The 12,423-nt window shown below is 41.3% G+C and overlaps 1 protein-coding gene across 1 annotated transcript in view; it reads right to left on the bottom strand.

Annotated features, from left to right (window-relative positions):
* Positions 1-469: 469 nt before the first annotated feature.
* The window catches only part of nhlrc2 (NHL repeat containing 2), a 25,639-nt gene continuing 13,685 nt past the window's right edge, over positions 470-12,423 (bottom strand). Inside the window, 10 exon segments of the mRNA XM_034193469.1 lie at positions 470-1,547; positions 1,549-1,781; positions 7,007-7,220; positions 7,370-7,579; positions 7,741-7,763; positions 7,766-7,825; positions 7,828-7,861; positions 10,615-10,689; positions 10,691-10,850; positions 11,050-11,146. Coding sequence (XP_034049360.1) covers positions 1,254-1,547; positions 1,549-1,781; positions 7,007-7,220; positions 7,370-7,579; positions 7,741-7,763; positions 7,766-7,825; positions 7,828-7,861; positions 10,615-10,689; positions 10,691-10,850; positions 11,050-11,146 — 1,400 coding nt within the window. The 3' untranslated portion in view covers positions 470-1,253.

Here is a 12,423-nt window from a genome sequence, read left to right as displayed (position 1 = left end):
ATACTATTGGTTGAGGTAATAGGGTTTAAAAAGGAATAGTGTGCACTGTCTGTTGTGCTGAGCTATCACTTTATAAGGTAATTTACTGTACTTACGTCATGTTGACACTGTTTGACCATCATTTTGGAGAACAAGCATTGAACACAATTAATTCATTTATCCTATTTAGCTCAACCAATAATTTTCACTTTTTTGAGCAATATTGGTGAAAATTCAAGTTTTGACCCCTATACAAACTGCTATCTACTTTTGTCACCATTTTTGCCGTTTTGATCCCATAACATTCAGTCATAGCTAGTCCAAACTATACCTTTTTTGAATCTTTATGATCAAACAAATAAAGGTTTTTCAATATGACTGGAGCATTTTTAAATGTTGATCTGGGTAAACTTTCACTGACCTCTTACCTGGCTATAGCTGCCACCCTGGGATGGCCACCATACATTTTGGTTAGGCCATTGTACACTGAGGTTGGATTATAAGTGTTGTTAGGGAACCTATTCCGTCTGAATAAAACAATCCCACAATGCACTGGGAGATGATTCATTTGGCATCATCTGTGTACAGCAGGCACTTAATATCCAGTATTTAGACAACAGCAGTCATAAAAAAAGCTCACAGGCATGAAACAATGTTTCAGCGAGTGTAAACTTTGTAAACCACTTGAGACGATTTGCGTTGTGGTGACGGGTGCAGACAAATATTTAAAAATAGTGTGAACCGTGAGGCTAAGGGCACTTCTAAGTGCGAACTGTAAACCCAAGCAACACAAAAGAGTGACACACGACTGAAAAGTGAGACATATTTAATATATTAATTATATTTTTTTTTAATGCAAATTTCTGCACAGTTTTAGACTGAAACTTTGTATCCAAGTAACCGGCAGTGAGCCAATATTAGCATTTATGTCTGAGCTAAAGATAAACTTTATAATAAAGCTGACCTCTTTGTATCATTATTTACATAAGGATAAGAAAATAGATTTTGCTGAAATCATAATTTATAGAGGAGTCTTTGAAGTCCACCTACATCTAACGGCACAGGTGGAAAAATGGTGCCAATTAGAAGCTTTATTGTTTGATTTTAAACGACAGATATTCATTCCTCTTCCAGTCAGCGACACCGCTGTCACTGCACACCAAAACATCAGAACAGATTTCAGGCGTTTGTTTAAAGCTGTGCAGTTAAAGTTCATTATATCACTCATTCTGGCAGTTTCTTAAAATCAGTCTGGCGCATTCTGAGAATACAGCTTATAGAAGCCGTGTGCATGAATAAACATTCTCGGGCGGACAGTTGTGTTTGCAGCAGAATCTTTGCATTCCTGTCAATAAGCAGCTGTGGTGCATGTCAGCTTCTACTGGTTCACAATTAAATCCCCCCAAAAACCATGTTTGCATTTTGATCTGCAGGCTGTCAGAAATAATCCGCTTTTTTTTTTCCTTTCGTACCACCAAACCAACAACGACTGCAGTTAGTTTAAGTGTGGAGCAGGCGAGTTGGCAGAAGCTGTTAAAGGTGTGAGATAAAGCCACAGTGACCTCTTCCCTCACTGGGGCTGGCACTTATCTGAAGCGGTTGGGAGATGGCGGCCGCTTTCATCATGCATGCACTACCCGCTTCCTTGCAGTAGTACACCCAAACACTCAAAGTGAGGCGCGGCGTGTCGGCTAAGTCTTTCATGCCCGAAATTGCCGGGAGCTTGGTCGAGATGCAGAGAGGCTGTGACAGATCCGCGATGTCACCGGTCATCAACCGGTTCTCCAGCAGCCACTCGGAACCTGTTAAATGAGGAAATGTGACACTCAAAAGAAAGACAAAAATAAATTTGTCCTGTGTGCAAAAATACAGTCTAGTACTTGGATGGTGAATTTTTGTCACTACAGAGGTGGGCAGGAGATCGAAGTGGGCTCTCGCTTCTGGTGTGATGCGCCCGCTGGCCGTGTCCCGCTCCAGGGACAGTGCCAGGTGAGGAGTTTGACTGAAACGGTCCACCTGTCAACCACTGCCAAACTCGGGGAGGACAGAAGCCTCCCCTGGAGACTCCGGGAAAGTTAGAAAGATATTCACAGTTTCGAAGTTCATGGTTCAATAATCTTAAGAGGAACGTGTAGAAAAACACACAACAGTGCATGTTTTTGTACAATGTTCCTCTTTGACACCATTTGACAGGTGGACTGTCCCAGTCAACTCCTCACCTGACACTGTGCCCAGAGTGTGACGCGCCCAGTGAGGCGGGCGCGTCACACCAGAAGCGAGAGCCTGCTCGGATTTCCTCCCCGCCTCACAGGCTGTAGTGCCCCCCACGCGTGCAAAAAAAATAAATAAATAAAATAAAATTGCGGTGATAGGTGTTTGATATTAAGATGTCCTGCAGTAATTGATCCTTAAACTGCAATCCGTAAACTACTTAAACTGAATATTATACACTCAACAAAAATATAAACGCAACACTTTTGGTTTTGCTCCCATTTTGTATGAGATGAACTCAAAGATCTAAAAACTTTTTCCACATACACAATATCACCATTTCCCTCAATATTGTTCACAAACCAGTCTAAATCTGTGATAGTGAGCACTTCTCCTTTGCTGAGATAATCCATCCCACCTCACAGGTCATATCAAGGATGCTGATTAGAACACCATGATTAGTGCACAGGTGTGCCTTAGACTGCCCACAATAAAGGCCACTCTGCAAGGTGCAGTTTTGTTTTATTGGGGGGGATACCAGTCAGTATCGGTGTGACCACCATTTGCCTCATGCAGTGCAACACATCTCCTTCGCATAGAGTTGATTCAGGTTGTCAATTGTGGCCTGTGGAATGTTGGTCCACTCCTCTTCAATGGCTGTGCGAAGTTGCTGGATATTGGCAGGAACTGGTACACGCTGTCGCTATACGCCGGTCCAGAGCATCCCAAAACATGCTCAATGAGTGACATGTCCGGTGAGTATGCCGGCCCATGCAAGAATTGGGACATTTTCAGCTTCCAAGAATTTGTGCACAGATCCTTGCAACATGGGGCTGTGCATTATCCTGCTGCAACATGAGGTGATGTTCTTGGATGTATGGCACAGCAGTGGGCCTCAGGATCTCTGTCACGGTATCTCTGTGCATTCAAAATGCCATCAATACAATGCACCTGTGTTCTTCGTCCATAAGAGACGTCCTGCCCATACCATAACCCCACCGCCACCATGGGCCACTCGATCCACAACATTGACATCAGAAAACCGCTCACCTACACGACGCCACACACGCTGTCTGCCATCTGCCCTGGACAGTGTGAACCGGGATTCATTCGTGAAGAGAACACCTCTCCAACGTGCCAAACACCAGCGAATGTGAGCATTTGCCCACTCAAGTCGGTTACGACGACGAAGTGGAGTCAGGTCGAGACCCTGATGAGGACGACGAGCATGCAGATGAGCTTCCCTGAGATGGTTTCTGACAGTTTGTGCAGAAATTCTTTGGTTATGCAAACCGATTGTTTCAGCAGCTGTCCGAGTGGCTGGTCTCAGACGATCTTGGAGGTGAACATGCTGGATGTGGAGGTCCTGGGCTGGTGTGGTTACACCGTGGTCTGTGGTTGTGAGGCTGGTTGGATTGTACTGCCAAATTCTCTGAAACGCCTTTGGAGACGGCTTATGGTAGAGAAATGAACATTCATACACGAGCAACAGCTTGGTTGACATTCCTGCTGTCAGCATGCCAATTGCACGCTCCTTCAAATCTTGCGACATCTGTGGCATTGTGCTGTGTGATAAAACTGCACCTTTCAGAGTGGGCTTTTATTGTGGACAGTCTAAGGCACACCTGTGCACTAATCATGGTGTCTGATTAGAATCTTGATATGGCACACCTGTGAGGTGGGATGGATTATCTCAGCAAAGGAGAAGTGCTCACTATCACAGATTTAGACTGGTTTGTGAACAATATTTGAGGGAAATGGTGATATTGTGTATGTGGAAAAAGTTTTAGATCTTTGAGTTCATCTCATACAAAATGGGAGCAAAACCAAGTGTTGCGTTTATATTTTTGTTGTGTGTGTATATTATATATATATATATATATATATATATATTTCAGTGTTCACGTTTTGCAATTAACAGTTTGAGGAAAATTCACAATTTGCAGCTGATTCACGTTTCAGGGGTTAACACAGGGTGCCCCCCCCAAAAAAAAACAGAACCTATAAAAATGTTAATAAATCCTATGAAGGTCCAGCAAATTTCTATTGTTCCAATAATGTTCCAATAGTCTTCCCCAACATGTGTTGGTCAACCAAGAAGACATTTTTGCCGGGATGCCTGTTTTGCCAACAAATCATACTATTTGGACAATATTGTGGAAAGAAAATGACTTTTATGCAAAGCGACCAAGATAAATGAAACGTTGGAGAATGATCATACACAGACTGAAGTAATGTAAATCCTTTGTAGGCTTTATTAACATTTTATGGGTTCTGTTTTTTAGGTTACCCTGTACAAGAAAAGAGAACAAATCAAGGCTTGAGTTTCTCATGTGCCTACTGGCAAACTGTATCTGAAATTTCATTCTTATATTTAATAAAATCTATGGAATTAAATAAAATATACCTCTCTGCTCCCCTCCACTGCCAGTCTGTATAACTGTATAAAGACAAAAGTTGCACTGTGCCAAGTTTCTCCTGTCACAGGCACCTATAGCTACTTCAGATTTGTCTGGGTGTCTTGGTGGCTTCCTTCACTCGTCTCCTCCTTGCATGGCCACTTAACTAACCACCTATTCCAGACCGATTCATCACACAGTCCTATATGTACATTACAGGCTATGAAAATGGATGGAGTGTGTCTAAAAATGGCTCTAAGTCCTAAAGAGTTAATGTGATATTTTCATAAAACCCCTTGAATTATGCACCTCCACCAAAAATCACACAAAAGATATTTTCAGAATCAAGAGACAATGGACGTTTGTTTTCTGTGCTTTGAGAAAATATGACACCAGTCCAGAACATGAGTTCTAAGCCAGTGATTAATCAACCTCAGGCCCAACACGAGGTCCCAGGGAATCCGTTTCTAAAAAACCCACTAAAAACTATTTAGATCTGCCGAGCACAGCTAACACAGTCCATTAAAATTCCTGCCTCTGCTTTGATCAGATCAGCGCACGTCTAGACCGAGGATCACGTAACATAGCGCAGTAGCTAATTACGTGAAGCAAAATGTCTCATCTTATCAAAGCGTTCCAAAAATAACCCTCTGATAGCGCTTACACACAGAATGATGGGAACACTTTTGTTCCAAACATAATGAACTGACGGTCGCCAACATGGTATCTGAAATCACTTCACACTCAGCTGCAGAGACTCTTTTGGCAACACCGAGCTGTGGCGCACATCTAACAAACACAGCAGCCAACCGTTGCTTTCACTTGTGATGAACTTGTATTATTACGCATAATGGGGCCGCGTCCAGTGCTGACTGTAACCAGCATTAACCTGGTGTCTAATATTATGACACACTACTTTACACCGCTGCTGTGAACAGTCAGGCCGACTTCCTCAATTTTGGAATTGGGACATCAATCGAGGCCAGAAATCGGCAATGGGAGACTAGCATTACACTCTGGAAAACACGGTATACTATCATAGTGGAGCAAATAACACCAATTTTACAGCAAAATTGCACAAATGCTGGTACAAGCACCAAATTTGGCATGATGACTCCCAAGATAGTACTTAAATCTGGTCGACTGGCCACTTGAAAATCCAATATGGCCACCAAAAAGACCTACCGAAAAATTGACTGAAATGGTCCTATAGTAATGGATGTGTTTTAGAACATCGGTGAAATCCAAGATGGTGCCTAATTTCACAAGGGCCACCAAAATCACTAGAAAATACTTTTTCCCCTCACAAATATGTCGATACTTATTTGATTTGTGTGATCTTGTCCGTCAAATTGTAGGTATTAAGCCATCCCGAATTTAATTTTTGCATGTTCAATGACAATGTGACAGTCTTACTAGCATAAATTGCCATTTGTCCATGTTGTCTGCAGATGTTAAAAATTACAACACAATATAAAAATAAGCCTACATGCAGTCGTTTCAAGAGATGCACACTTTGAACCCATGTGCTGGGTGGAACCCATTAATACTAATTTAAGAAACTTCACTCTAATTCACACATAAGCAAAATAAAACATTATAAATACTACAAATAGCACATAAAATAAATAAATGAAATCTGACATTTTAATCAATCAAATCGGAGCATTTGGGAAAAAAATTCAACCATTCAAGATGGTGGCCATTTTCCAAGATGGCCACCATCTTGAATTTTCGAGTGGCCAATTGGCCAGATGCATCATGAGGATCACCATGCCAATTTGGTGCTTGTACCACCAAATGCATTATTTTTCTATTATCTGCTCCACTATCAGATAAACATTTAAAACAGTTTATTCCACAGTGAATTCTCCTTATTGTGATTGTCCCATTTTTTTCTTGAGAAATTGATGAGAATGGTCAAAAATTACCTCTCCCAATGTTAAAGAAAGTGTGGTTTTTGCCTGATGAGCCATTCCTCATTCAGTCATCACAATAACTGACAGACAAACGTGGCTGAGGACATCTCCCCTTTGGTGGAGAAGATAACCATTTCTAACATTTAAACCCTACTTGCCACACACGGTCTAACCCGTTCTTTTTAAAGCCTCTCAGGTGTAAGTGTTCCTCCATACCATCTGCTGTGCGTGGGGCGGCAGAGTGAGAAAAGCCTGACTGCACAGCAGAACTACGTGAAGGTTAGCATCATCCACTTCCCTTAGTTTTCAGCTGAATGGTGGATCACACACCTAAATAAAGATGCTGAGAGGTTCACATCCAGGACAAGGTGAGTCTTTACAAAGTAACAAATGTGGATTGAAATTGGCCAAACAACCTCAAGTAGCTAATAAAAAGGTTGTATTTTAAACAGGATAAATATGGATAAACCTCAAATAGTAGCTACACTTGGTTCTCACCCTCAGCAGAAAGAGTCCAACAGCTGGGGGCCTCGTTGGTGAGCTTGCTTCCTTCTGGAAGTGACAGGGTGAGCGATATGGTGACTGTCTGTCCTGCAGAAACCACCAGAGGAGGCATTTCTTTCGTGGGAGCTGATTTAGGCAGAATGGGTGGCTTTGGCAGGGCCAGCTGGCTTGAAGGTGCTGTGTCTGGACAGTCCACAGAAATGGGAAACTGGAGAGGAGGAGAAACTTTTATCAAGCTACAGACTAATCTATCGCAATGTTTTTATGTAAACACATTCAAACACAAAACTAGGAAGATTAAGATGTTGTGAAGCACAGAAATTCTCCGTAACACAGAGACAACCACTCAAGTCTCACCCGAGAACGGTCTTGGAGGTCAGGTCCAGTACTTTTGACTTGGTGATTGTTTGTATCGGCCACGTAGAGAATTTTGCCGCTTGCACCGACGCAGATTCCTCCAGGTTCATTGAAGCAGGATTGGTCGAATTCAGGACCCAGTGTGTCTCCAGCGTCTCCTGTTCCTGCCAACGTGGTGCACTGCTTCGACTTTGGGTCAACCACCTTGATCTGAAGACAGTGATGCGCACACCCACACAGCCATCAAAACAACAGCTATTTTTTTCAAAAAGGGCAAACTCCTGTAAGTTCCTTCTATGGTATAAAATTAATACATCACAAAATTTGTGTCAACATTTAGCCAAAACAGCTTTATGATACGGGGTCAATACCTTGTGGTTGTAGGAGTCAGCACGTACAGCAAACTGTGTTCAGGAGCCCAACTGACACCGAGAGGATGCTGCAGCTTAGCGTCAACCCCTTCCCATCTTGGTCCCCAAAAGCAAAGAGGTTCTGATTCAAGAAAGACAAAAAATACTAAGAATCACGTAAAAAAAAAAAAAAAAAAAGAAACCATCCAATGTTAAAATAAACCAGAATTAACTTTGGATTTATATATAGACCACCAACAAAACTAATGGCCTGATACATAAAGGTAAAAAAAAAAAATAAAATAAATAAACATAAATAAGTAAATAAAATTATGGTTCTGTATCTTTTCAACAAACATATCTTCCTTGATAAGAGGTAACAATAACAAAACAGCATCTGAAGCCTTTTTGATGTTAAACGACGACAATTGAAATCAAACACGAATGCAACATTAACATTGCGAATAATTCAAACAGCAATAAAAGTGTTACTGTAACAATTGCGTAAGAAACCCCAGAAATACATGTAACAGTCATTAAATATTACTGAGAAACAGTGAAACTGTGCTAAAAATAGGTGAATGGGCCCTTTTTGAAAAGTTCTTGGAAAGTTTGTACAAAGTGGTCCAGATTGACTATTGCAGCCCAACAAACAGAAACACCCAAACTATTCTTGCAGCCAATAAACAACCAATGTGTGGAAATCAGAATGAATTGAAATCAATTACGTTTCAACAATTTGTTCTGCCACAGCTAAATTAAGGAAAAAAGAAGAAATCTTAGGATTCACTATAGCCGACATCAGTCCAAACAGACATGTCTGATCTATCAAAGTGAAGAAACAATGTGATTTTTGAGCCCAACTTATGTTTTGACCTGAATAATAGAGATGTTTTCTTCTCTCTGTCCATCACTGCTTCAGAGACACCAATTCATTGTCTAGATTTAAGAAAAAGTAATGACTGCTTTGTTTGATGAATGACTGCAGGCTTACTGTAGTTCTTAGGGTTGTAAGAGTAGAATGGGAGGCAGAGCCTTCAGCTTTCAGGTTCCTCTCCTGTGGAACCAGCTCCCAATTCAGATCAGGGAGACAGACACCCTCTCTACTTTTAAGATTAGGCTTAAAACTTTCCTTTTTGCTAAAGCTTATAGTTAGGGCTGGATCGGGTGACCCTGAACCATCCCTTAGTTATGCTGCTATAGACTTAGACTGCTGGGGGGTTCCCATGATGCACTGAGTGTTTCTTTCTCTTTTTGCTCTGTATGCACCACTCTGCATTTAATCATTAGTGATCGATCTCTGCTCCCCTCCACAGCATGTCTTTTTCCTGGTTCTCTCCCTCAGCCCCAACCAGTCCCAGCAGAAGACTGCCCCTCCCTGAGCCTGGTTCTGCTGGAGGTTTCTTCCTGTTAAAAGGGAGTTTTTCCTTCCCACTGTCGCCAAGTGCTTGTCACAGGGGGTCGTTTTGACCATTGGGGTTTTTACGTAATTATTGTATGGCCTTGCCTTACAATATAAGCGCCTTGGGGCAACTGTTTGTTGTGATTTGGCGCTATATAAATAAAATTGATTGATTGATTGATTGTATTACTAGAAACAAGAGTCGACAAATTGATAAATTAAATGATATCACTCTAACAGTAGTATCCCTTCATTGTCTTAAATTATGTACGTGACAGACTTTAACACATGAAGTTCCATTGAATGGTCATTTAACTGTCAGATTTTTATAAAACCTTTAAGTTGCTCTTAGTCCTGGACGAGCTACAACTCGGCTGATGTTAATGTCAAGCAGCTCTTGTCTGGTTTTGCTCAGCACAGCGTTGGACTTGAGCAGAAACACACTCTGCAAACTTCAGGTAAATTTGGGGGGTTCTCGGAGCTTGATGGACTCCGGCCACTGTGGCCCACCTACAATCATCCCAGCATCATCACTGCTTAATATAACTCTGGCTGAACTTAGTGTACAGTACATCCTCCTCTGTCTCAGGAGAACTATTTCCTACTCTGGCATGAATACTGGACCTTCAGTTTTGCTAATTCTACACTGGGCTATTCTGAACATAATCAAAACCGGTACGTGTTTAACCAGTCTTTCTCAACTTGTGCTGATCTGTGCTGTTCCTTTCCCCGTGAAAAGCAGAAACCGTACTGAAAATTCCACAGTATGTATTGCTTTGCTAAAATGTAGACCTACTTCGTAGCCTAAAGGTTGAAAAAGAAGTCAACAGGCTCAAGGGTGTTTTATTCTGTGCCTCATTTGTGTGGATTATAACTGTCTGCTGAACTAAAACAGACTGATTCTGAGTCCTTTCCAACCCAGACTTAAAAAAAAAAAAACACATCTGCTGTCTTTTTATTTTAATCACATGTTGTACATTATTCACTCTCTGACGCAGTACGGCATCAAAGCAGTGTAATTTTGGAATGTGTTAGGAAACACGAGAGTTAAAATATTTTTCATGAATCCATTAATTAATCCATTTATTAATTATTATTCTCTCCTATTATCACACATTTGTGTTTGATTTCTGCTACTGAGATTCTCTTCTGTGCTGTTCTGCTGTTGCTAATGTATCAGCTTCATATGCTGTGGGGAAAAAAACTAAACCCTGAAATATTTGGTGATATTGAGCTAAAAGACACATCAGTGCTGCAGACAGTGCAATGGCACTGCTACAGTGATTCAATATAGATCCAATCACTGTGTGGACATAGGTTCATTTGATATAAACTGTAGCAATTTTGCTTTAACATCTATAACAGGCCCATTTAATCTAATTTCAGTTCATTAACTTAAAGCTCTATGCGCAGCGGACGATACATTTGGGACACTTAATTTACTATCTGTACTTTCACCCAATATCTTCCAAGCAGTTGCAGTGAAAACCCACCATTGGGTCTCTCTCTCCACCGACCAGCAGCTTGACAGCTCCGTACTTCAGTGCCAGGGTGCGGATGCTGCTGCTTTTCACTGTCGGCTACGTACAGGCAGCTCCAGGGCTCCTGTGGAGCCAAGGCCAATCCCGAGGGTCTGGGCAAAGCCTTGCCTTGTGCGGGTAGGAGTTGTTTCCGGTTCTCTTCGCAGCCGCTACCTGCCCAACGCACACATGTGCCCGCCTTGGTTTCACTGTGTACCAATGAAGAAGAAGAAGAAGAAAAAAAAAAAGTAGCAACTCCTTTGATAAGCCATAACTCTAACTGGCTGTATGGAGAAATAAGGCTCCAATTTTCCTTGCCATGAACACAAACAACAAAAAAAGAAGAAGCAACATATCTGATTATGAGTGACTGTCTATTGTAGCAGTTGCTAGGCAAGTGTGACACACTCACCTTCCTTTGGCAACTTTCCATCTGCCAGGAACAAAGCCCAGATCTGATGCGTCCCTGCCATGGCTATCCACAGCACGTTGTCCTGACCTCCCCCTAAAAAATACACACATTAAAAAAAAACACAGCATATAAAATCTGAGTTTGCAATCACAAAATAAATTGCCTCGGCTTTTGGAAGTCAACAGTCATAAGATCTGAAGTGTCATTTAACAGTTGTCCAACCACCCCCCATCTTATCTTAGCTTATTCTGAGCAGTATTTTAACGTTTCTGCTTTTGAGACTCACTGTCAATGTCCATTCCGGAGCCGGTTAGAACCAAATGAAATGCCAGTTAATAAACATTCCCTGTTAGGCTAGGTGACGTAACAATATGCATCTTCTGGGCGCTCTAACAAACATGCATTGATATCGACTATATTTGACACTAATGCTACATCTAACAAGCTGGGCTATAGTAGTAGACATACTGAGTCACGTTAGTGGACTATACAGGTAGCTAATTTACTTTCAACATGATTTCTCTTTACGTGTAAAGCGTGTCCAAATTATTGCAATTAAAAAAATGTTATTAATTGGGGGTGTGCCAAACCAGTATATAGCATCTGTATTGGTCCAAATATGGCCAAAATTACTGTATTGATATCAGAAGAAAATAATTTTAGATTCAATCTGCTCCAAGCATTCTATTGCACATCCAGAGTTATGTTGCGGTTTTTCTTTGGGGAGTTGAATAGTTTTGTTTTTTTAGTATATTAGTTGTTTAAAACAGGGACTATAGGTCTATGCGATTGGTATTGATAGGCACTAACCGTTCTTAGCATCTGTATCTTATCAGGCATGACAAAGTGGTATTGTGCCATTGTGCCAACTAGTTACCATCATTTCAACTAAACTTTTCTGCTCCAGAAGTTCTAAAATACCTTCGGCCATATGAGCATTAATGAATGAAAGAGTGTAGAAAGAATGTGACCTTTTGACGACTTAATAGGTCAAGGTTGGCCATCTTTGAACTTGTCCAAGGTCGGTATCCCAAGAATGCTCCCTATGAATTTGAAGATCCTGGCATTAATCGGACTGGACTTATGCTGAGCAAAGACAGACAGACGGGCGTGAAGTCTCAGCAATACCCAAGGCCATATTTTGGCTTCGGGTAAAAAATATAATGTTTCTGAATTTGTTCCTTGCACCTGTTCAAAGCCTTGGTCCCAGTCATGTTTGCTGGTCGTAAGGAGGATTGCTCGAAAATTTCATAAAAATTTTAAATTGCCTATTTAATTTTCTCAAAATATATGACGGGCTAATCGGCCTTAATTTTTGGGTCAGCTCAAGACAATTCTCAAGCAGTCTGTTGTAGTTGGGTCAGGCTGAA

Source organism: Thalassophryne amazonica, chromosome 18 (genome assembly GCF_902500255.1).
Source record: "Thalassophryne amazonica chromosome 18, fThaAma1.1, whole genome shotgun sequence".
Lineage (NCBI taxonomy): Eukaryota > Metazoa > Chordata > Actinopteri > Batrachoidiformes > Batrachoididae > Thalassophryne > Thalassophryne amazonica.
Note: the sequence above shows the minus strand (reverse complement) of the source record. Positions and strands in the feature narration are given on the sequence as shown.